We start from the raw sequence: 27,166 nt of genomic DNA on the forward strand, positions 1-27,166 counted from the left end.
ATTTGGATAATGTTTGACAAAAATCTTAATCTCAAATGTCATGTAAAAAAAACATCTGCCACAATTGCAACGACCACATCCGGGCACTCCGTCACGTGAGACAGTTATTGGACAAAGAGACCGCTAGGTCACTCTCTTGTAGTATGTTGACAACATTTGGAGCGGTTTTGCCGGATCAGCCCGGGGCCGTCGGATAATGTTGGAAGCCGGATAATCGATGATCAACTGTACATCAGGCACTTTGAGTTGTTGATGGATTGAAGAAAACGCCACTTACATGCACACCCTCAATCATTAATGATAACAGTGACACCTCTCGAAGACGGACTCGGGGGTAAGCCGGATATTGGGCATAAAGATAGCGAGGCTCTCTGGAATACACCACCACCATGAGGGAGTGAGTGAAGTCATCCGTTGTCTCCACGTGTGTGCGTGTGCAGTTCATCATCAGGATGTTCAACGACAATCTGATTAACATCCAGAAACACACGGATGAGAACATTAAGGAGATTCAGAAGACTCACCAGAAAGAGATGGACAGTGTGAAGAATAAATCAAAGTGCGTGATCTGTTGACACCACATATATATCAATCTGGATTATAAGACGCTCTACAAAGTAAGATGCACCCAAAAAACTTTGGCGTGTATATGTTTTTCAAATGTCATAATCTGGAGAATACAGAGAGAGCATCGTGAAACGTTTACACGGGCCAGGGCATACTTTAGTATTTAATTATAAGGCCAGCCCTGCTCATCCCACAAACCAAGAAGGAATCACCAGTAAGTTGAACACGTGGGCTTTCACGATCAATATATTATCTTTCGTCATATTAGGTTTTTGGGTCATATCACGTAATTTAAATGCGTGCCATAGACCTTCCATCACAACGACACGGCCAACTGAACAAACGTGCCAACAATGAACGCTGCTTCAGCAACAGCAGCACCACCACCACGAGGGATTGTTGGACGTCTATCTGATTGATACAAACAGCATCAAACAGATCTAACCCTAAAACCTCTATTATGGATCAATTGGCCACAATTGTGAAGATGTTCTCCAGTCTCGGGGACTCAATTAGGGATGGTGGTGTGATGTCGTCAAATTTGTGCCCGCCTACGATCGGGCAGGACATTCAATTGATGTTGGTGACGTCGACGTTCTCTGCAAAAACTCTGCTAAGACGAAAACTAGAAAACGGAAACAAATTTTATGTGACTCGCACATGCGTATTGTGCATGCACATTATGTATGTTGATTAGCCTATGAATAACCCAACCGGGTAAAAGGTATCCAGTGCATTTTATGTGAATACATTCCCCTCCCCCCTCTGGTCTTTGCACCTGTTGGCTGACAATTGACGATATCAGATTTATCCCCTCCTGTCTATTTAAGACCGAAACAGGAGGAGGGATTTCTCCACAACTCTGGCTGCCACCTGATGAGGCTGTTCATGTTGTGGATACTCGATTTGTCCTGAACTAATAACGAATTGGCATGTTTTGTTTACGTGACAACCCTAACTAACTGGCTGTGTCGGGTGGTGGTGGGTGTACTGACGCATTTATATTCGCGCGATGTGACCAAAAAAACCCTTTATTATGGTTAATTGCTATTCGTCATGACTAATTAGAGAATTAATTGAAACTGAGAGATATAAACTTAAAATGCAATTGAGCAGACAGCTATAAGCTGATCACGACTTTGGAAATGCATAGTTAAATAATTACGTGACAATCTTCATCAAAATGTGTATTTACAATTTTTAAAACGAGCACATCATGATTAAAACATTAGCAGTTAGTATAAATAAGTAACTTTGATCAAGGACAATCACCATTGAAATAAAATGTACAGTGTATTCACATATCTCACATGTATTATAATTTATAATACCATCTAATAATTATGACCAACTCGTTTCACCACGGAAGTATATACAGGGTGCTTCCAAAAATTGTTAACACTTCTAATAATTTGCAACAATACTGCAAGAAATGTGCCTCTGGGCACTGGAGACCACCTGGAGAAGATGTATATACGTATTTACCTTCATAATACCAGATCAAACGTAATAATATTTTACAAGTTAATATAGATTTGAAGCTTTCATGAATGCAAGAATCCATACTCTTTGGTTCTTTCGATAACGTCACGTAGATAGAAAATTTAAAGATACAACCTCTTGTTGCAGCAGCTCTGTCTCTTTCGTCAGCAGTTCTGCTGTGTTGGTCTCACCTGATAACGGTTGCTTGTGTTGCGATAGAAACGTCGTGATTCATACATTTTATATCTACGTGACTTTACCGAAAGAACCAAGGAGTAATTTAATATAGCATAATACAAACAATTACATTAACATCTAAATATCACTCCCTCGTTCCTCTTGGCGCAAATTAATGACAGTGGCGGGAGGACATTTTTGCAAATCTGACAACTGCTGAGAACGATTGTTCAAGGGCACTTCATAAATTAGTATTTTATTGATGATGATGATTGTAACTATCAAGGAAAACATCTGCACCCCATTGTTAAATGTCATGAGATTACTCTCCGACAACATCTCCAAATGTTGTGCTCAAGGGGTTATGCATAAATTGGCCACGTTTTTCACTTGACAACATTATGAATTAGCCGTGTTAGTTGGATGAGGGTCAACTCATGCAATCTGACGCCAAATCATTTTAAAATTGTGAATGAGGGATACAAGTGTGTTTCCATTTAACCACAATATGGTTATCACATTTCTTTTCCGGTAAGTCCTGATTTCTATTGGTATTTAAGAAGACGAAGGAAAAAAACAATTACTCTTTGGTTCTTTCGGTAAAGTCACGTAGGTATAAAATAAAATAAATCACGACGTTTCGGGCGCAACACAAGCATCCATCATCCCACCTGATGACTTTACCGAAAGAACCAAAGATTATAGATTCCTGCAGTCACGAAAGCTTCATATCTAGATTTAAAAAATAATTGTTTAAAAAATGCATTGCATAAAAAAATATATACCCGTATTGATTTTAAGATTGTGTTGCTGGTATTCAAGACCTTAAATGGACTTTCTCCTACCTATATCCATAACCTGCTTCAGCCATTATATATTCCATCAAGATCATTAAGTTCCTCACATTGTACATTGCTCACTGGCATCACGGCCTCCAGGCTTCACACGTGGGGGGTGATGACGGGGCCTTTGCAATTGCGTCGCCTAAACTTTGGAACTCCTTGCCCCTTCGAGGTCAGGGGACTTCTGGGACACTTGCAGATCTTCACATCTCGACTTAAAACAATGGCTTTCTTTGTTTAGTTATTCTCAAACGTATTTCTGACTTCTTCTTTCATTGTTTGATCTTAAACGATTTCCACCTTCCCATGCATTGCGCCCCTCAGAACGATTTTTTTAAGGTTGCTTTATACATTGTAATTATTGTCGATTGTTCCGAGTCTCTTGGCTTGTGGATTTTTAAGTTTTGTTACGCTCTGGAAAAGGGACTTATGGAGAGGCGACTTCCAAAAATATGATTATGAGCGTGCTGCTTTAACAATTGAGACTTCTGCAAGATGTATTATGAACAACCGGTGGTGGTCTTCTGCCCTCCACGTGGTTAATATATAGTTACAGAGAGCCCTCATTCTGAAATATGATCTAGAATGCACAGCTGTAAGATGGGGAGAAATGTCTTGTGGAAGACTACGGTGAATAGCTGATGTTGGGAGGTTCGCCATTCTTAGGATGGTTGTCACGTGGTGGAGCAGGTCACAGCGTGTGTGGGCATATATATGTTTGTATGTTGTGCTTCTTTCGCACCATACGTAGAAAACCATTCTAATTGGAGGTAGTGTTAGGTGTAGTGTAAAATAGTGTAGTTTATAGTCGTTTGTGTATTTTGAACTTCTTTCACACCGTACGTAGCCAGCAATCAAAACTAGCCAGTCTAACTCATTTTCTGCTCATGAAGCAACAGACAATTTAACACCAACACACACAGACAGATCCCCGTACAGACTCAAAGACTGTTGGGGCAAATGCTATTAGCGAGCACCTATGAAGGCTGGCACGACACATGAGGGGGTGGGTGGCTAGCAGCACGCCCGGCCGCTTTTGTCTCCCCAGTGACGATGTTTACACACCGCACCAGGTCCTCATATGAAGCTGAGTTGACCTATGGGGAGGCCCAGAACAAGTTCAGATAATGTTCACTGGTGTTGGCCGTGAGTGGGAATCGAACTCGGGTAAACAGATTTGTGGTGCGGCACGTTAATTGCTATACTACCGTTCCCCACTCACCAACACACACAACCACACGTACACCAAACATAACACAGCACAACTTTGACACAGGTTACTTGCTCAACCCAAACTCCCGTTAATGCCTCCCTCTTCGCGTGTAAGCAGAACGTCGTGTTCGCTGGATGAGTATGTGCGACCACTTTCCTGTAAATCAATCAATCTAAAATCGAGCCGCTGACGGTGATGGCTGTCAGCCTGATGAGTTACCCACAGTCCACTCAGTCCACCTTAGAGTCGACTCAAACGGCTTTCTCCGCAACTCAGCCTCACGACTCTGTTTAGTCCGTGAAGTACCTGGCACGACTTTTCACGATACGTGTACAATATACTTATACGCATCCATTACTGCTCACATAATATGGTTTTACTCACGAGCAGAGATCCTTTCATATTCCCTTCTTTGGTTCGTCCAATTTCTACTAAAATGCATTATTTACAGGAATGTATGTACTAAAATAACCATATATGTACAGTGGCAATTTAGCTTATGCTATGGTAAAAACTAATACTGCCTAAAGTCACTTAATTGCATGTACTGCAATGTTATTATTTTTAATTAATTCCAAATTAACGGCGAAATGTCGTACTCGAATTGTAAATGCTGTGGGTTTTTGCTCCAAACACACTGGTTAATGCTGAACTAGTAAGGAATTGGCATGTTTTGTTTACGTGACAAACCTTACTGATTGGCTGCGTCTGGTGGTGGCGGGTTTAACGACGCATTTGTATTTACGTGATCGAATCCAAAAACCTCGATTATAGATCATTCCTTTACGACAATCAATGTTGGGCAATTACGTGGTTGTCTGAGTATTATTAGCCCGATTATGCTCCGTGCAGCAATGTATATACTTGTGCCATCTCCTTAGGCTAATATATATGAGTTCCATGAGGACTAATAATAAATAATAATAATTACATTCATATAGCGCTTTTTGTAAAGGATCTCAAAGTGCTGCACAGGACACAGCAGCGGCAGCAGACACTCAGACGCATAGCAAATATATTATAGATACTTTTTAAGAAACCATTTACGAAATGAACTAAAGGTTAAATAAGCAGAAGCGTATACGTTGGTTTTAGGATGTGTTTTAACGAATGTCCACAGACTCAGAGACTCTGATATCTCGTGGAAGAGCGTTCCATAGCCAGGGGCTACACAGGGACTGGCTGCAGACGTTCTCACATGCTGATTTGAACAAGGCTCCCCTAGTTGCTTTGACGCCTCGCCAGTGATATAGGATTAGAGGCCACTGCAAAATTAACCTCAAACAATTATAATCCATGCCTGTTGCTTTGGACTGCACGTGTCGTTATTATAACAGTAAGAGATGAAAGGGAATCTACAATCTTGCTTCAAAACCATTCCAATCGTAATAAAATGTTAAATTCAGCGCTAAGACAGCCCCAACTTTATATCAATAAAGAGGCGCTAGGTCCATATAAATTGTAACCCTTTCAATCTGCAAAAAATGTTTATTCACCTGAATTGCCCCTATGATAAATTTAATGTAAAAAATGTGTACTTTGGCAATGGCATTGCTGTGGATACCTATATTCTAGAAGATGAATGCGGACGTCATTGATTATAATGGAATTCTATGATCCCCAAAAAAATTGCTTTGAAATAAAGTGCGTCTTATTATACCATAGCATATAGTGGTAGGGTTCCGTTACCAATGTTTTATGATACGATCGGAATTCGGATGATATGAAGAGTTTGACGATATCACTTTCCCACATCTTTGTGATTGAGTATTCACAAATTTGTGCAATCAGTTGTGTATTTTGCTCTGCTTCCAGCACGAATAAAGATTGTTTTAAAAATGTTTTTAAATGCAATGCACTTTACGTAAGTTTTCTGTGATGCCCACGTTATGCGGGTGCCGGAAGGCTACGCATTCCTCACACTAAACACACGCACACATAGCACGTGGCAAACACCTGGAAACCCAGAGCATCAGCCACCGGCATCAGATTGGTCAAGGCTCCGTTTCTGGGGTGATCGGGCTTTTGCCAGTGCAGCTCCAAGATTATGGAATGCATTGCCTCTGACAATAAAGCAATCATAATCTTTAGAGCTATTAAAATCTTGCCCTGAAAACTCACCTCTTTAAAATGGCATTTTCACCATAGTTTTGGTCATCAACGCTGGCTCTGTATTATTTACCTTGCTTTCCATACACGGCACATCGGGATCCATAGATTTAGTTCTGCTGAAAATGTGTAGCGGGATGGTGTTCCAGATGGCAGGGGACTGTGACCCCGAATTAAGATAAAAACACCTGGCAGTGATGGTCCTTGTTATTGGTATAGCAATTGGTGGTTGGGAGTAAATATGCTGAGAGCTAAATTTCGATTTAAAGCTTTCGTGACTGCAATGATTCATCTTCTTTGGTTCTTTCGGTAAAGTCACGTAGAATGAGAATAAAATAATAAATTGATAAAATAAAATAACACAATAATATTCTCACGACGTTTCGGCCAGAACACAAGCGGCCTTCATCAGGTGAAGGGACGAGACTGTCTGGTAGGACAGCGCTGGAGTGAAAAAGCCACGTTCAGATCACGACCTTTAGGCTGTGTGAGAGGAAACAAAGCGCCTTGACAAAGGAATTAGCATATAATTTAGCATTGAAATGGCTGAGTGATTAGCTTGTGACTGGTCACAGAAATGGCTATGTTAAAAGTTAAAGCATACACATCCGCAGAGGCACCCCTTGACAAAGGAATTAGCATAGAATTTAGCATTGAAATAGCTAAGTTAAAGCATACACATCCGCAGAGGCACCCCTTGACAAAGGAATTAGCATAGAATTTAGCATTGAAATAGCTGAGTGATTAGCTTGTAACTGGTCACAGAAATAGCTATGTTAAAGTCAGAGCATACACATTCACCGAGGCACTTAGTACAAATCAAACAGGATAATTTAGCATTGAAATAACTAGGAGAATTTAGCATTGAAATAACTGAGTGATTAGCTAGTGACTGGTCACAGAAATGGCTATGTTGAAGTCAAGGCCTACACATCTGAGCTATTCACAGTACTATATAGTGAACCAATAAAAAAACTAAAATATAAATTACCTTAATGTTATCAATAAACTCTATATTCTCCAATCAGCTAAGCTACCAACAATAAGTCGTTATATATCACAATGCTATATGGCGAAAAAATGGGTGGATTCTTACCCTCAACTTTAGCAACACGGATAGCTACGGGCCCCGTTCAGACGGACGAGTTCATCCATGGTCGGAACAGAGGAGGGGGAGAGAGACAGCTGTGAGGCGCTATTATACTCCATGTTGTAAACCATACCATTAACCGTGGTGTGAGGTATTAAGAGTCAATGCTGGCGAAAGAGCTGTGGTCTGAAGGTCATCGTAAAATACAATTAATTAAGAACAGAAATGGTTTAAAACATCTTTCCAATGGTTACTAAGCTAGAATGCATCTTCTCGGTTGAAATTGTCTCTGTGCCTGTATATGTGAATGGCCTCATGAACGAATCTCTCATGGTAGCCGGTTGGTTTGCAAAGAACCTCCGTCTTGGAGAAGTCAATGTCATGTGAGCCTACTGAATTATAACAGTGATCTGCCATGGCAGAGGAGTTCGTTCTACCGTGTTTCAAGTCTGCTTTATGTTTTTTGTTCTTAATGACCTTCAGACCGCAGCTCTTTCGCCAGCATTGACTCTTAATACCTCTCACACCACGGTTAATGGTATGGTTTACAACATGGAGTATAATAGCGCCTCGCAGCTGTCTCTCTCCCCCTCCTCTGTTCCGACCATGGATGAACTCGTCCGTCTGAACAGGGCCCGTAGCTATCCGTGTTGCTAAAGTTGAGGGTAAGAATCCACCCATTTTTTCGCCATATAGCATTGTGATATATAACGATTTATTGTTGGTAGCTTAGCTGATTGGAGAATATAGAGTTTATTGATAACATTAAGGTAATTTATATTTTAGTTTTTTTATTGGTTCACTATATAGTACTGTGAATAGCTCAGATGTGTAGGCCTTGACTTCAACATAGCCATTTCTGTGACCAGTCACTAGCTAATCACTCAGTTATTTCAATGCTAAATTCGCCTAGTTATTTCAATGCTAAATTCTCCTGTTTGATTTGTACTAAGTGCCTCGGTGAATGTGTATGCTCTGACTTTAACATAGCTATTTCTGTGACCAGTTACACGCTAATCACTCAGCTATTTCAATGCTAAATTCTATGCTAATTCCTTTGTCAAGGGGAGCCTCTGCGGATGTGTATGCTTTAACTTAGCTATTTCAATGCTAAATTCTATGCTAATTCCTTTGTCAATGGGTGCCTCTGCGGATGTGTATGCTTTAACTTTTAACATAGCCATTTCTGTGACCAGTCACAAGCTAATCACTCAGACATTTCAATGCTAAATGATATGCTAATTCCTTTGTCAAGGCGCTTTGTTTCCTCTCACACAGCCTAAAGGTCGTGATCTGAACGTGGCTTTTTCACTCCAGCGCTGTCCTACCAGACAGTCTCGTCCCTTCACCTGATGAAGGCTGCTTGTGTTGTGGCCGAAACGTCGTGAGAATATTATTGTGTTATTTTATTTTATCAATTTATTATTTTATTCTCATTCTACGTGACTTTACCGAAAGAACCAAAGAAGATGCTGAGAGCTCTACAGTGAGCTGTAGTGGAGGGCGACAGTAGAGGGGTGGGGGGGGACGACGACACAGGAGACAGCCCAAAAAGTAGAAGAAGCAGTCGAAAAGTCAGAATATCTTATCGCTGACTCTCATGGCAATGGATGGCCAAGTGATGTCAGCAGGACAAGGGGAAGAAATCTGGGCGACAATGATAGGTGCCATGGGTGACGTGAGCAACATTATTATTCCTGAGGTTCACTAGATAAATATCGAACAATGTATGCAGTTGCAATCATAATGGAGGAAATATCGACTATGCTGCCAGGCAAGGGTATCGCGTGATTTTAGTGATGACATGATAAACATAAATTATGGATGGACCCAGAGAAAAAGGTGGTGTAGAGAGTGACGCCAAGGACCTCGGTTGTTGTCAAATAAATTGGTCGTTGGAGCCGGGAATTAACATGTAAGAAGAGAACATGGAAGTGGCGAATTATGGTCTCGTGCCTTATCAATATGGCTTCAGATTTGGAAGATTCAAATACGAATTATGGTCTAAAAACCACTGCGGCGAGGCGGTGGCAGTGCCACTCTTCTGGGAGTCCATCAAGTCCAGAGGCGTTCGGCAGAAAATTATAAATAGAAGTTTAGAGTTGGCTGGTAGTAGCGTCGGCCGAAGAGGAATCACATTTTGATAGCAAAGCTCTGAATGAGGTGGCCAACGTGAGTTGTATAAGCCATGACGAGCTGTGACTCGAAGAGAGAAGAATAAAGTAACCCCTGAGGAACCATTTCCTTAGAGGTATGATAGTATCCATTGTTGAACACGTATGCTTACATGACCAATGTTATTCATAAGAGTTTTGGGTTTGATCGCGTAGATATAAACGTTGTATCATTGAACCCACCACCACCTGACACAGCCAATTAGTAAGGTTTGTCACCTAAACTAAACGTCCTCATTAGTTGCTAGTTTAGCACACTGGTGTGCTGGAGAGTAATCCCACAATATTTACAATTTGTGTACCGTGATGTTTCTCTGGTTATTACAACCTCCCTGATGAGGCTGTGTCGGGTGGTGGCGGGTTTAACGACACATTTATATGTATGCGATCTACTCGTACAAAAAACCTCTCATGGATAATCCATTTTTATTATTCTAGCAAATGGCAAATATCAGTAAATTACACATCAAGAAAGTGAGCCATGTGATAGGTTCGGGAGTAGAATGCAATTGTTTGAAATATGGTATATTGTTTGGATTTTGTTGGCCGCAATCACAGTGTGGGTCATCTTCTATTTTCCACTTGTGTGGAAGAGGTGTGCGCAGTGACCGGTTACTCTTCTAAGGCAGTCGATGGAGCAACCACAGTTTTCTTAGCAGATCAAAGCCATACTTTGTATTATTCACTGGCTTCTTTCGCAGGCAGCACAAACTATGAAATCGCCTGCCTTTGTCATCGTGCCTTCACCACTGGCACCCCAGCAAACCTCGCCTCACTACTCTTACCTTGCACTGAAAGCTCACGGTAGAACCCTATGCAGCAGCGTCACAAAAAATCTGCTTCGGACACCAACGGTCTCGAACTGTTACAGCCTCACGTCACGATACACTACACTACTATGCACTAATATACATTACACTCTAGACTACTATACACTACACACTACTATACACTACACTATAGACTGCCCTACAATGCACTACAATACTATACACTACTATACACTACACTATGCACTACCATAGACTACACTATGCACTAAACTACTATAGACTACACTACACACTGCTATATGTGGCATTTTAGGAATGGACCACTCTTTTAATAAATTATTTCCTCGTGCAGTAAGGGAGTAAAGTGTGGTTTTGTGAAAGTCCTTATGTGCTGTCCAGTACATCAATCCGCGCGTGTAGACCAGCATGCGATAACTGAGCTGGGCCGGTGGCTGTCTGGCAGGGTTATTGATTAACCGGAATTGTACACCAGTCACCTTGTTAATGGCGACTCGGTTGAGGATTGCTGTGTGACATACGTGCTGTTGCATTTTACAGGTCCAGGACCCATAGGTTGTTTTGATCGTTATAGAAATGTTATAGACCGTTTCTAGACTTAATGCTTGGCTATGAATTGTTAATTCTAGATTTGAAGCTTTCGTGGCTGCAAGGATTAATACTGTTTGGTTTTATTCGGTAAAGTCACATAGATAAAATAAAACAAAATAAAAGAAAACAATTAAATCACGACGTTTCGGAGGCAACACAAGCTTCCGTCTTCAGGTGGAATAGTCAACGCAGAATGTCTGTGTCAGGAGCACAGTTCAGAGAGGACCGAGGTTATACACAGGTTAAGGGAGGGGGGAGGAGTCAGTAAGGGGGCGTGGGTGGGTGGGAGGGCTGGGTTAAGCAGCCTTTGATAGACTGCTGCGGGTAACAACTACTTCGCACGGCACGAGAGTGGGTAAAACCCACCTTTTGTTATGCTGTGTGGGGTGTCGGGGGGAGGAAGAGACATGCACATTTTTTGAAAGTGGCAGCAAACGGCTGTTCAATTATAAGGTAGCTAAAGTTTGATATGCAACCACTGAGAAAAGAAATGGCTGTACAAAAAATTGAAAGGCAGCTAACGTTTGACTTGATTTATAACATCTTTCCAGTGTTATATTCTTAGTTTTTTCGGTAAAGTCACGTTGAAGAGAAACAACAAAATAACAAAATATATATAAAACAATAAAAAATTCTCACGACGTTTCGACCATAACTCAAACGGTCATCATCAGGTGTGTCGGTTTGCATAAATTTAATTTGAAATCGGCATATTTATTTATTTATTTATATAAAAATAACGTTTGCGTCACGCGCAACGATTGGCTGTTTGCCAGGACTAGTCCATCTATTTTTTGAAAAGAGGAGGGGGGAGACGAAATTTGTTTTTATGTATGCTGTCTGAAAGCCACTGTAAGCGTGAACAATCAATCAAGAACTGAAATGATTTATCAAATCTTTCCAATGATTGCTAAGATATAATCCATCTTCTCGGTTGGAATTGTCTCTGTGTTTGTATATGTGGATAGCCTCATGAACGAATCTCTCATGGAAGCCAGATGGCTTACAAAGAACCTCCGTCTTGGAAAAGTCAATGGCATGTGAGCCTACTGAATTAGAACAATGATCTGCTACGGCCGAGGTGTTGGTCCTACCGTGTTTAAGGTCTGCTTTATGTTCACGAATGCGGTCCGAGATATGGCGTTTGGTTTCTCCAATGTAACTACTACCACAGAGGCAACTTAGTTTGTAGACACCCTGGTGTCTTTGTAGACACCCTGGTGTCTACAAACTAGACACATTGGAGAAACCAAACGCCATATCTCGGACCGCATTCGTGAACATAAAGCAGACCTTAAACACGGTAGGACCAACACCTCGGCCGTAGCAGATCATTGTTCTAATTCAGTAGGCTCACATGCCATTGACTTTTCCAAGACGGAGGTTCTTTGTAAGCCATCTGGCTTCCATGAGAGATTCGTTCATGAGGCTATCCACATATACAAACACAGAGACAATTCCAACCGAGAAGATGGATTATATCTTAGCAATCATTGGAAAGATTTGATAAATCATTTCAGTTCTTGATTGATTGTTCACGCTTACAGTGGCTTTCAGACAGCATACATAAAAACAAATTTCGTCTCCCCCCTCCTCTTTTCAAAAAATAGATGGACTAGTCCTGGCAAACAGCCAATCGTTGCGCATGACGCAAACGTTATTTTTATATATATATAAATAAATATGCCGTTTTCAAAATAAATTTATGCAAACCGACACACCTGATGATGACCGTTTGAGTTATGGTCGAAACGTCGTGAGAATTTTTTATTGTTTTATATATATTTTGTTATTTTGTTGTTTCTCTTCAACGTGACTTTACCGAAAAAACTAAGAATATGAATTACTGCAGTCACGAAAGCTTTAAATCAAAATATCTTTCCAGTGATTTCTCAATTTGAAACCATCCTCTCGATTGAAGTTGTGTCTGTGCTTGTAAATCTGGATGGCCTCGTGGACAAATCTCTGATAATAACCGGTAGGTTTGCAGAGCACCTTGGTATCGGAGAAAACGATATCATTATCACCCACAGCATTGTAATAATGATCAGCCACGGCAGAAAAATTCGTTCTGCCATGTTTCAAATCTGATTTGTGCTCGCGAATTCGGTCGAAGCGACATATCTCTGACCGAATTCGCGAGCACAAATCAGATTTGAAACACGGCAGAACGAATTCTTCTGCCGTGGCCGATCATTGTTACAACGCTGTGGGTGATCGTAATATTGTTTTCTCCGATAACAAGGTGCTCTGCAAACCTCCTGGTTATTATCAGAGATTTGTCCACGAGGCCATCCAGATTTACAAACACAGACACAATCTTAACCGAGAGGATGGTTTCAAATTGAGCAATCACTGGAAATATGTTATAAATCAAGTCAAACGTTATCTGCCTTTCAATTTTTTGTACAGCCATTTCCTTATAATTGAACAGCCGTTTGCTGCCGCTTTAAAAAAAAATGCAGCATGTCTCTTCCTCCCCCCGACCCCCCACGCAGCATAACAAAAGGTGGGTTACCCACTCTCGTGCAGTGTGAAGTAGTTGTTACCTGCAGCAGTCTATCAAAAGGCTGCTTAACGCAACCCTCCCACCCACCCACGCCCCCTTACTGACTCCTCCCTTAACATGTATACAATCCCGGTCGCCTCTGAACTGTGCTCCTGACACAGATATTCTGCGTTGACTATTCCACCTGAAGACGGAAGCTTGTGTTGCCTCCGAAACGTCGTGATTTAATTGATTTCTTTTATTTTTTTATTTTATCTACGTGACTTTACCGAATAAAACCAAAGAGTATGAATTGTTAGTTTGTGATATAGTCAATAGGAGGGGTTTTAGCACTGTGCACTGTAAAGGGTGACGTACTATAGTTAATACTCAGTTTAACACGTAGGCTTTCACGACCAATATTCATAATAAAGGTTTTTGGGTTAGATCGCGTTATTTATAAATGTGTCGTAACCCTCACCACCCGACACGGCCAAACAGTAAAAAATGTGTCACGTTTACAAAGGTCAAATAGTTCACTACTTTAGCCCACCGGTGTGTTGAAGAGTGAATCAACATCATTCAAAATTTGAGTGCGACGTTTCGCTGGTAATTACATCCAGCATCATCGGGCAATTCGCCAGAATGGTAAAGCCCTCACTTGCCCCCCGGTCTTAAATAGAGCAGCAGGGTGACGACAGAATGGCTACAATAATACTCAAATTAACAGAGCACTGAATGCCAAATCACTATCGCAAAGCAACACTGCTGAAAGCGATCAGATTGTTAAAATAATTAAAAAAATCCATATATCGCAGGAGTAACTGACAAATTAGCCCGTGTTTTGCAAAAGCCAAACATTACAGTAATATTTGGTACAGCACACAAAATTCAAAACCTAGTATCTTGCATTAAAGACGAATTACCTAAATTATCAACAGAAGGTGCATATCGGATTAACTGTTTATGTGGCAGATGCTATATTGGACATACGGGATGTAACATCAGCATAAGACTAAAAGAACACCAAATAAATATTAAGTTATCTCAAACACAACTGTCGGCAGTGGCAGAACATGCTTGTCAACAAGGACACTCATATGATTTTGATAACGTTGAAGTGTTGTGTAAAATTCTAGATTTGAAGCTTTCGTGACTGCAAGGATTCATACTCTTTGTTTTTTTCGGTAAAGTCACGTAGATAAAATAAAAGAAAACAACTCAATCAAATCACGACGTTTCGGAGGCAACACAAGCTAATTAGAGAATCCATTGAAATTGAGAGAAATAGAAATAACTTTAATCGCTCTGACAACTACAGGCTTAGTGCAGCTTGGAAGCGTATTATTGAATAATACATACGACAATTCCTTATAGGGGAAACACATACTAATTAACGGATTACAAACGTGGCATATAATCACACTAACACACATTACAACTAATTACTGATATACAACTCATTACTAATCATAACCATTGACTGATTACCAATCGATTATATAATTGCAATACCACCCCTCCGCCTCAAATCACTGAATGAGTTAAATGATGACGTGACCCTGTTGTTCTATTTAAGACCGGGGGCAAGTGAGGGCTTTACCATTCTGGCGAATTGCCCGATGAGGCTGAAGGTAATCACCAGTGGAACCCGTTCCCGTTTTTCCTGAAGTGCCACAGCGGCACACATCAATGTCCCGTGGATTCTCCAGCCACCCCGGGGTTTGCGAGGGCCTCAGGCCGGGCGGCCTGGGGTGGCCTTGCTGCCAGAGGGTGGGGGTGCCACACGCGCTGCTGGGGAGGTGATTTCACCGCAACGAGGGAATGGAGACGGCAGGGAAGGAGATGGGGATGCGGCGTTACGCCACGGACCATGGAGGGTGCCCGCAGGGCCGAGAGTGACCGGAGGGACAGCACGGGCCCGTCTGGAGCGGGGGAGGTGATTGGGGAGGTGCAGCGAGGGTAGGGTGTGGGGATGGTGGATGGACCGGAGGGGACGGGGGGGGGAGGAGCGAAGAGGACGAGGGGAAGTGCCGGGAGACTGGGGAGGGAGTGCCCCCGAGCAGAGCACAGGGGAAGAAGCAGGAGGGGTGCCAGCAAGCCAGGGGCCGCGGGAGGGACAGTGGAGGGAGAGGACAGTGGATGCTGGCCCGGTGGGAGCGGGGAGACCCAGAGAAGGAGCGGGGAGGTGGCGCAGTGGAGCTGGGGCGGGCTTGACACCAACGCATGCCAGGAGGCACAACTGCGTCAGGGTGGAGTTCAAGGACGAGGTGGAGGAGGAGGTGACACTGGATAGAACAACCTTTGTGAGGTCGGTGATGCTCGGGATGATGTGGGTGGAGGTGGCGGATCTTTACTGCTTGATTGCTCTGCCGGGGGGGAGAGCTTTTGACGTGAGCTTTAATTCGAACCTCCTGCTGCAGAATTTCCTCACTCACTTCGAGAGAGGGCAGGGGAGAAGCCCCTGGCATCCATGAGGACGCGGCTGCTGTCAGACCTGGAAACGAAGGTTGTGACCGTCTTCCTGTACAACGAGGCACTGCATGACCAGGACGTGGAGGTGTGGTTGAGACAGCACTGCGTGGTGTTATCTAACTGCAGGAGGGTGCATGACTCGGCGGGGATATGGATGGGGGCCAGGCAATGGAGGGTGCACCTGAAGACGGAGGGGAGGGGGGGGGGGCTCTGAAGCATATCCCGAGCACCTTGAACATCGGGGGGAACAAACGGTATGTGGTATATGCGGGCCAGCCTAAACTGTGTAGGAGGTGTGGGGAAGGGGGCACCTGGCGGCAGCATGCGAGGCACGGATCTGTTACAGGTGCAAGGCGCCGGATCACACGGTGGAGGAGTGCGGGGACCTGGTCCAATGCAACTTCTGCGGTAGCAGAGGGCACCTGTATAGGTCCTGCCCTGAATCATATGCCAACAGGGTGCGGGCGTATCGGAGTGGACAGGTAGGGGAGGTGGTGGAGGAGGCGGCGGAACCACGACCCCCCGGGGGGGTGAGGGAGGGGGACTTGTGGGGATGGAAGCAACACCACCACTGGACTAGGAGAGGGGGGAGGAGGGGAGGGAAGACGGGGGATATGACCCAGGAACCCCCATGGGGGACTGGGCGGAGGCAATTGGCGAGGAGGAAAGCGAGAGGGAGCAACGGGTGGAGGAAGGAGCTGAAGGGGCATGGGAGGAAACAGTTGGGAGGAAGATGAAATTGGACAGAGCCCTTAAAGCGGGCTGGCCCCCAGCATGACACGGGCCCTTCAGGCTCCTCGCCGGACATGGAGGAGTCTGGGTGGAGGAGGGCGGAAAGGGGGGGGGGGGCGCGGTTGAACCGGGGGAAGCCCTGGAGGTCGAAGGGGAGGAAGAAAGTGAGAGAGAAGGCGGACAAGGGCGGTTGTGGGGAGCGTGCAGCGGAATCAGAAACGGAATAAAGTACACTCTGGCATGGACCTCTCGGTGGCGTCCATAAACGTGATAGGAATGAAGGGGAAGGGAAGGAGAGGGGCAATCATGCAACTGTTAGAGGCCACCAGAAGAGACGTGACTTTCCTTCAAGAGTGCCAACTACCGTACACTCTGGGTTCGGAAGACCTGCTGGAAGACTGGGATGGGCACTGCTTATGGTCGGGTAGCAATGGGAACCGGTGTACTGGGGTAGTTACCCTCCTGGGCAGGAGGGAAATGAGGGTGGAAGGGACCCAGGAGGTGATCCCGGGCTGACTCCTTTGTGTGGACGTGTCCTACCAAGGCGTAGAGTTGCGGTTGGTGGACGTGTACGCCCCAGTACGATTCATGGAAAGGGTAAAGGTGTGGGAGAGCTTGGCGACCCTACTGGCTACCAGGCGATAAGTCATCGTAGGGGGTGATTTCAACTGCCCGCTATACTTGACGGACCTGGTGTCAGCAAAGGTGAGGAAGAAACTGGACTCTTCCTCCAGAAAGCTGAGAGAGCTGATGGAGGACCTTGGCATGGTAGACGCTTTCAGGAGGGTGCATGGTGCAAGGCCCGGGTATACGTGGTTGGACAAAAGTGGGGGAATGCAGTCGCGGATAGATTTTATCTTCGCCTCTGCCAAAGTAGAAGTGGAAAGTGCGGGGATGGAGCCATTCCCCCTCTCGGACCACAAAATGGTCGTGGCAGGGCTCGCGATCCCATGTGGGGCGAGGAGAGGGAAAGGGGTATGGAAAATGAACGTGGGTCTGTTGGAGGACCAGAAGGTGGTGGGGGACTTTGTACAAAATACAAAAGCTGGAGGACCTTACAGGACTGTTTTCCCATGAGGGTGGAATGGTGGGGCCTGGTGAAGGGTAGGGTGAAAACGCTCTTCCAGCACCATAGTAGTAGGAGGGGAGTGGGTAGGGAGTTGAGGCAGTGGAACGCCAGGCTGGAGAAAATGTACAGGCTGCTAGAACTAGGTTTCCCGATGGGGGAAAGGATAGAGGAGTTGAAAGGGAGGATAACCTCAGTATTGGAAAGAAGGGCTAGGCAGTTAGTGTACAGGGCGAGGGTCAGGGCAACGAAGGAAGGGGAGAGGTGCACGAGGTTTTTCTTCAAAGCAGGTAGGGAGGGAGATAACGCAATGAGGGAATTGGTAAGCCCTACCAGAGGCAGGCAGACGACGATGGTAGGGATGATGAGCGTAGCAGAGGATTTCTATAGGGAGCTGTACGGGAGGAAGGGGACAGATGGGGGGAAGCGGGAGGAGCTGCTGGGGGCATTGGGGAAGAGGATTTGGAACCCAGAGGCGCTGAGGGAAAAGATTCGGCAGGGAGAAGTGGAAGAGGCGGTAAAGGGGTTGAACAGGAGTAGAACCCCAGGCCCAGATGGTATCCCAGCGGAGATCTATGTCAAGTTCTGGGAGCTTCTGAAGGAGGACATGCTGCACATTTGTAGGGAAACTTTAGAGGAGGGTCGGGTGCCGGATGATATGCGGGAGGGTCTAGTTACGTTAATTTATAAAAGGAAGGGAGATAGCAAGGACTTGGGAAGCTGGCGGTCGATAACTCTCCTAAACACAGATTACAAGATTTTGGCAAGGATAGTCGCGGCGCGATTAGGGAAGGTGGTGGGGGAGGTGGTAGGGCCGGATCAAACGTGCGCGGTCCCAGGGAGGAGGATCGTGGACTCCCTGGTGGTGCTGAGGGAGGTAATAGAAGGGGAAAGAGAGAGGGGGTGCCCGCTGGGGATTCTGAGCTTGGATTTGGTCAAAGCTTTTGATCGTCTTTCACATGAATATATGCTGGTGGTGATGGCAAGGATGGGAATGAGTGGGCCCTTGGTGGAGTGGGTGGCACGGCTCTATGGTGGACTCAGGGCTAGACTTTTGATAAACGGGGAACGCTCGGGGGTGATTCAAGTAGGGTCTGGGGTCCGGCATGGGTGCCCGATGTCCCCGGTCTTGTTCGTTATGAGTTTGGAGCCTCTAGCGCAGGTAATAAGAGATGACCAAAGGATTAGGGGGGTGATTATACCGGGAAACAAGGAACAAGGGAAAGTGACCTTGTATATGGACGATGTGGCCGTGCTGTGCAGAGACGTTGCGTCGGTATGGAGAGCAATGGAGGGGACAGGGCGGTTCTGCGCGGCCTCCGGCTTGAAGGTCAACGCGAGGTTGTTCGAGGGTCGGCCGCCGGAGCTGAGGCTGCAGACAGAAGAGATAACGGTGCTAGGGGTGACCTTCTGTAGGGATAGGTCGGGGGAACATAACTGGGAGAAGAGGATAAGGAAGGCGAAGGGTCGTCTGTGTAAGTGGGCAGGGAGACGGCTCACGATGGCTGGCAGGATCATGGTGGTGAAGGTGGAGATACTGCCAACTTTAAGCTACCTGGCGCAGGTATTCCCACCTGGTAAGAGGGAGGTCAAGGCCTTGACATCGGCGCTTTTCGGGTTTATCTGGAGGGGAGGGATGGAGAGGGTGAGGAGGGCCATACTGGGTATGCAGGTTGGGAACGGGGGGAGGGGCGCCCCAAATGTGGAGTACACCCTGAACTCGACCTTTGTGTGTAACGTGCTGAGACTGTTCTCCGCAGAGCCGCGGGGCAAGGCGGCGTGTTGCATGAGATATCGCCTGACGTGGTGCCTGTGGGGCCTCGGGATGACCCAGGCAGAGAGGAGCATATCCTTAGACTGGCTGGGGGGCTGGATCAGTGACGTGGTGGGGGACAACATTGGGCAGCACTGCCTGAACCGGTGGGGGGGCCGGTGGACCCCAGAGAGGTGCGGGCCGAGGCGGAGAAAGGGGAGGCCTGTGATGAGGTGCCAGGTGCGAGGAGGGAAGTGCACCGGCAAATTTGGAGAAACATGTCGTCGGCGGCACTCACAAAGGAACAGAGGGATTTGTCATGGCTGGCGGTCCGGGACAAACTGGAGACGAGGGGTTTTATGTACACCCACCAAATGGCACGCACCCCCAAGTGCCCGAGGGGCTGCAACGGGGACGAGAGCGCTATAGATGTGATGCTGGCATGCCTCTTTGCCCAGGAGCTGTGGAGGCAGAGGAAACCGTTGTTGGCCCGGTTCGCACTGTCGAAGGTTACAACATGGGACGTTATGTGGGGGGAACTGCGGGGAGTGGGAAGGGAGGACAGGGACCGGGCGTGGGCCATAATAGGAGCAACAAAGGAGGCCTTGTGGAAGGCACGCAAGAAGGAACTGGAGGGGTCCCAGATGTCCCCTTTTGGAAGCATGCTACATGGCAAGGAGGTTGTTGGAGAGGGTGGTGGAGGTGGACCGGGTGAGGCTGGGACACGAAGCCGCAAGGGAAAAGTGGAAGTGGCCGCTGCCCAGGGTGGGTTAGGGCGGCCGGGGATGGTGGGGGGGGGGGGGGGCTTTACTGGCGCCCGAGGGGCGAGGGCGTGCGTGGCTGGAGGGGAGGTAGCCCCTCCATGCACGGATGTGGCAAGTGCTGTGTCGGGGGCGACTCCGGTCCTGCGGATGGGTCGGTGTCCGAGTGGGGCCTTCGAGGCACGAGGGAGGGGGCCGGCCCCACGATCTTTGCTTGGTTGTGTTTCTCAGCTGTGACACTGAATAAAATCTTAAAAATCGTAATTACCAGCGAACGTCGTACTCAAATTTTAAATTATGTTGATTCACTCTTCAACACACCGGTGGGCTAAAGTAGTGAACTATTTGTGCTTTGTAAACGTGACACATTTTTTACTGTTTGGTCCTGTCGGGTGGTGGAGGGTTACGACACATTTATAAATAACGCGATCTAACCCAAAAACCTTTATTATGAATAGGTAATACTTGTAAAATTCTAACACTCATTTTTTTAGTCTATAACCATGCCCATGTACCCAGAGTATGACTACTTGCAATGCTATTGATAACAGAATACATGTAAAGTAGTACGTTGTACAATGGTGAGAAGTAAAGTACGTATACTGTACACATACAGTACAGATGTGTGTAAGATACCAATATACGTGGATGGTATAGATAGACACACAGCCACATGGCCTACCAGCTTTGAACATTTTCCTACACCACATCAATTCCAGACATCCCGCCATCAAATTAACCATGGAAGTGGAGAAAGATGGCAAGCTACCATTCTTGGATGTTCTGTTTGAGAGGAGACCTGATGGTTCACTGGGGCATTCTGTCTACAGGAAACCCACCCACACAGATTCCTACTTGAAACCTGATTCCCACCACCACCCAGCTCAAAAGAATGATCTCATCAAAACGTTATACCACAGGGCACATTGCATTTCGGACCAACACCACCTGACCAGTGAATTAAAACATGAACACCTGGCCCTCAAGAGAAACGGATACTCTGACTGTACCATCCGCCAAGCTGTTTCTCCCTCCATACAGAAACAACCACTTAATACTCCTGTCAAAACCATCACACTATACTATATATAGCAGGCGTTACTAAAAACATCTCCAAAATTCTAAACAAACACAAGATCCTGGTCTGGTTCAATACAGTACACAAAATCTGTGACCTGATCCCATCCGTGAAGGATGTCGTTCCTGACTTACAGTACCCCGGGGTTTACAAATTGAGCTGCACTTGTGGTGATTGCTATATCGGGGAGACGAAGCGACATGTCTCTGACCGAATTCGCGAGCACAAATCAGATTTGAAACACAGCAGAACGAATTCTTCTGTCGTAGCTGACCACTGTTACAACGCTGTGGGTGATCACGATATAGTTTTCTCCGATACCAAGGTTCTCTGCACACCCACGGGTTTTTATCAGAGATTTGTCCACGAGGCCATCCAGATTTACAAACACAGACACAATTTCAACCGAGAGGATGGTTTCAAATTAAGCAATCATTGGAAAGATGTTCTAAATCAAACCAAACATTAAACTAATTTTCAATGGTACAGTATATATTTTTGCAAGTAGTCATATCCCAAACTTTCACAGCTGCTTATTTCTCTCCACTCACTCCACTCACTCCACTCACTCCACCCCCCCCCCCCTGCTGCTGGTCCGTCATGGTCCCCACCCGCGCCTGGTCCATCATGGTCCATGTACCTCCTACATACATCATGCTCATTTTTATGCTAATTCATTTGTCAAAGCGTTTTGTTTCCTCCCACACAGCTTAAAGGACGCAAAACCCACAGGTTTTTTTTATCAGAGATTTGTCCACGAGGCAATTCAGATTTACAAACACAGACACAATTTCAACCGAGAGGATGGTTTCACATTATGCAATCATTGAAACATGTTCTAAATAACACCAAACATTAAACTAATTTTCAATGGTACAATATTTTTTTTCAAGTAGTGGTATCCCAAATTTTCACAACTCCTTATTTCTCTCCACTCACTTACTCCACTCACTCACTCCACTCACTCCACTCACTCCACTCACTCACTCACACCACTCACTCACTCCCACTCACTCCACTCACTCATTCACTCCACTTACTCACTCCACTCACTCCACTCACTCACTCACTCACCCACTCCACTCACTCACTCAACTCCACTCAGTCACTCCACTCACTCACTCCACTCACTCTCCCCCCCCCCCCACCGCTGCTGGTGCGTCATGGTACCCACCCGCTCCTGGTCCATCATAGTCCATGTACCTCCTACGTACATCATGCTCATTTTTATGCTAATTCCTTTGTCAAAGCGTTTTTGCTTCCTCCCACACAGCTTAAAGGACGCGACCTGGGCTTGGCTGTTTTCACTCCAACGCTGTCCTCATGACAGCACGGTCCCTTCACCTGATGAAGACCACTTGTGTTGTGGCCGAAACGTCGTGATTTTTGTTATTTTATTTTTTTACCTACGTGACTTTACCGAATATAACCAAAGAGTATATAGCTAAGGATTAAAGTAATATTCGAATACTGAAGTGTAAGAAATATTGTCAAAGACAAAGATGTTGTATCAGTAGTAGAATTGGGTTTAAGAGAAACTCTATCTAGATTCGAAGTTAACGTGACTGCAGGGATCCATAATCTTTGGTTCTTTCGGTAAAGTCACGTAGGTATAAAATAAAATAAATTAAATCACGACGTTTCGGGTGCAACACAAGCGTCCGTCATCAGGTGGGACAACCACAGCAATTGTGCTCGCGATCGTACAAATTTGTCCCCCGCATCCCACTCTCCCCCCCCCCCCATCCGAGGCACATGAGCAGTATGCCCAGGAGCTTTTACCGCACACCCTTAGGATTAGCCTTTCCAGTCCCCGCCCCCACAATCACCTCGTTTCCCCCCCCCCCCACCCTACACAGCTATATAAACCCATCTCTTTGACATAACTCAGCAATCACTGCTTTAATCAAAAAAAGGAATGGATGATGCAATTGTGGGAGGTAACTGTAATCTGGTCTTGGACCCTACTAGGACTGATCCCTGTGCTCGACGAAGGAATTTTCTTCGAGAACGAATATTCCAAAAACAAACTAGTGGACCCCTGGATAACCCTCAACCCTTCTGAAATGATTTACATACGTATAATTACATATATATCTCCAAGAAGAGACACTGTAGATAATATTTTTTTTTATTAAAGCGACTGCTGGATGAGAGGCCAATGATGGAGGAAGTTGTAAAATAGGTCGAGGGAATGTATTCTGATTAATTAAAACCTCAAACAATTGTTCGTTCGTTTCTAAATCTTCTTGTCCTGGTGAGGGTCGTTGCTGCACAATGTTGAATAGCGCAGGCCAGACCTCCCTTTCCCTGGCGACGGACTCTAGCTGTTCCTGGGTAATTCCCAGACATTCCCAGGACAGCCGAGCAACATACTCCCGCCAGCGTGTCCTGGGATGGCCCCTTCGCCCAGTGGGACATGCCTGGTAGGGTTCCAGGGTGAGCCTACCTGGGCGAATCATTGCCAGGTGTCCGAACCACCTCAACTGGTTTCTCTCGATCCGGAGGAACAGTGGCTCAACTCCGAGGCTCCCCCAGATTACCGCGCTCCTCACCCGATCACAAAGAGTGAGCTCAGCAAGCCTGTAGAGAAACCTCATTTTACTCCCTTGTACACGTGATCTCATCCTTACCGTCATTACCAACAGCTCATGACCATAGGTGAAGGTGGGAACGTAGATTGACCTGTAAACTGAGCTTTGTTTGAGAATTCAGCTCCTGCTTCAATGCTATGGAACGGACGCCGCACCGATTTGCTGGCTGATCTCCCTCTAACACTTACCATCACTTCCGAACGAGACCCCTGAGGTACTTAAACTCCTACATTAAGGGCAGATGTTCCCCCCTCACCTACAGCAGAGAGCACAATCCACTGTCTCCGGGGGGTGAACTATGACCTCAGATTTGTAGGTGCTGATTCTCATCCCAGCCACTTCACACTCGACATGAAACCGTTCAAGTGCAGACTGGAGATCACAGACGAGGCAAAGAGGATTACGTCATCTGCAAAAATCAGCGATGCCACCTCCATGCCCCCATATTGGATAGTCTCCATACCTTGGCTGCACCTTAATATCCTGTCTATGAAATTCACAAACAGGACTTAAGACAAGACGCACCTTTGGCGGAGTCCAAAACCCACAGTGAAGGCTGTACCTGGGATGCTAAAGAGTGTGATTCCCATTTAAAGCTTTCGTGACTGCAATGATTCATCTTCTTTGGTTCTTTCGGTAATGTCACGTAGAATGAGAATAAAATAATAAATTGATAAAATATAATAACACAATAATATTCTCACGACGTTTCTACCAGACAGTCTCGTCCCTTCACCTGATGAAGGCCGCTTGTGTTGTGGCCGAAACGTCGTGAGAATATTATTGTGTTATTATATTTTATCAATTTATTATTTTATTCTCATTCTACATGACTTTACCGAAAGAACCAAAGAAGATGAGTGTGATTCCTTTAGTTAGAGCACACCCTCTGGTCCCCTTTCTTAAACATGGGAGCCATGAGCCCAGTTTGCCAATCCAGAAGTACGGTACACGTCTTCCATGCAACATTGTAGAGCTGTGTTAACCAAAACACTTCTATACTGTCCAGCACTGTCAATAATCTCGTCCACTGCAGCAGCTTTGCCTCTACAGAGACCCTAAACTGCCTCAGCGACTTCAGCAGCCGTAATGGATCCGACGCCCAATCTGTTTCCAGGGCTGCCTCCTGAGAGGAGGGCATGCCCACTGGGTTGAGGAGCTTCTCAATGTGTTCCTTCCACCTTTTGACTATCTCCTTATTTGAGTTCAATGTTACGCCATCCTTAGTGAGGACAGCCTTTACCACGTCCCGTCGACCCCTCTAAAGGCTGCAGATAGTTTTCTAGAAGATCTTTGAAACTTCTCCCATGCCGAGCATAGCTCGGAAAGCCTCCTTCAATTTGACAGCTTCCCTCTCCACTGGTGTCCACTAGCGGGTCTTAGGGTTGCCGCAATGACTGGTATTAACTGCCTTCAAGCCACAGAATTTCGTAGCTGAATCGACAATCGATATTCTGAACATCATCCACGAGGACTTAATGTCCATGACCTCCCCTGGAGTGTGGGATAACTTTACTCAGAGATGGAAGTTGAAATATTTCTGCACTGGGTTGCTATTGACATTCCATGACTAGTGCATAATTCCAATAACATCTTGCCATTCGGGTTCAGATCAGGGGGGTAGAGGGCATTTATTTCAATCATGCCTCTCTATGTATCTCCATCGTTTCCCAAAGTGAGCATTGAAGTCACCCAGTAGGACTATGGAGTCAGTAGGCGGAATTTTATGGAGCACTGCACCCACCATTTCAAAGAAGGATGAATACTCTGAACTGATGTTTGGTGCATAAGCACAGACAACAGTGAGAGTTTTTCTTTCTGAGACCCGATGTCTCATTGAGGCAGGGTTTTTTGAGTATCTCCATACCCGTGTAGTGACTGTACTCATCACTGTATGGTGCCTGGGCTTGTGAAGTCACAGCCGGTAATGTTGTCATTATGGGCAGCCCGGGTTACGGGCTGCAGTACCAACCCTAGAGGTAGTTAGGTGAGCGCTGGTTAGCACAGAGGCACCGCGAGCAGTGTGCGATACTGGCTCCAGTGAGGAAGCGAGCCAGGGTTACTCTGGGGCATGACATTCTGGCTGGAGGGGGGCTAACGGTGGACGGGGGCCAAGGGGTGTTCACGTGGTCCCGAGGGGCTCTCGGTAACATCAAGAAGGAGCTCGAGAAGCCTGGAAGGTGGGCAGGGCTAAGGGTGGGGCCAGCCCCAGCCTAGGAGCATATAATGAGAGCTCCGTGAGGAACTCGGGGTTCTTCTTCAAGTGTTGTTTTTTGGAAGATCCACATTGGGGAGAAGAACCCCCTAGGCATGCGGTCCACGACCCAGCTTGTGCTCCATACCAGGATAGCGAACCGTGTCTAGTTCAGCCGTAGCATGGTTAGATGGGCATTCGAGACCCGAGTGTAGATTGTGGGCGCAGCCGGGGCGTGGGACCCCTCACCTTCTGTTGAGGAGCTCGTCAGGGACGCGCAAGGCTGTCTTGCTGACCTGCTCCAAGGGGCACCCTCTATCCTCATTGAGATTTGGTCCATCCCCTCGATGGCGAAGGAAGGAGCGGTGGAGCTGTCCGAATGAGGTGACTTGGTCGCCATTTCGCAAAGGGAGGGAACGCCATCGCCACTGCCTGCACTCACGGGCGCCATCTTGCCACCGGCAGGGAGCGCGGAGCCCGCAAAGCTTGAAGCGGGGACATCCTCGTCATTTGACGTCCAGTCGCTCCGTCGTTGGCTGCCCTTCATTAAATAATTTGTTGCCGCCCCCTTTAGGGGGCCCCCGCACTTTGACGTCGCGGTGTTAGAGATAATACTTCCGGTTTAGTTTGAAGGCGTCGGTGAGAGGTGGGAAGGCACGTATGGATTTACCCCGGACCGGGCACCCCCTATGGATGGCTTTGGCAGTTGCTATGTCCTACTGGACATCTGTAAAAAAAAAAGAGCTTCATAGCTCATCAGATTTATCCTCCAGTTCAAGTAAAAAATAAATCTGATTACAGTTGAAAATCTCCAGCATAGGCATCTGGGTGCGGGAAAGATGGTAGAGCAGGAGTAGTAGGCCAATTTGTACTCGGACTTGTACACATTTGTGATGATGCTGAAGATAATGTTGCTGATGATGATGCTGATTTTGCCAATGATGATGCTGATGATGATTTTACCGGATGATTTACTGATGGTGATTGTA

At 46.0% G+C, this 27,166-nt stretch overlaps 1 protein-coding gene across 1 annotated transcript in view; it reads left to right on the plus strand.

The window, feature by feature from the left end:
* The window catches only part of LOC116957569 (guanylate-binding protein 3-like), a 45,191-nt gene extending 38,503 nt beyond the window's left edge, over window positions 1–6,688 (plus strand). Inside the window, exon 10 of the mRNA XM_032979806.2 lies at window positions 441–6,688. Within this exon, the coding sequence (XP_032835697.2) occupies window positions 441–575 (135 nt within the window). The 3' untranslated portion in view covers window positions 576–6,688. The remainder of the gene's footprint in view (window positions 1–440) is intronic.
* Window positions 6,689–27,166: the final 20,478 nt, after the last annotated feature.

This window comes from Petromyzon marinus, chromosome 77 (assembly GCF_048934315.1).
Source record: "Petromyzon marinus isolate PM22_M1 ecotype Great Lakes invasive population chromosome 77, UKy_Petmar_22M1.pri1.0, whole genome shotgun sequence".
Classification (NCBI taxonomy): Eukaryota; Metazoa; Chordata; class Hyperoartia; order Petromyzontiformes; family Petromyzontidae; genus Petromyzon; species Petromyzon marinus.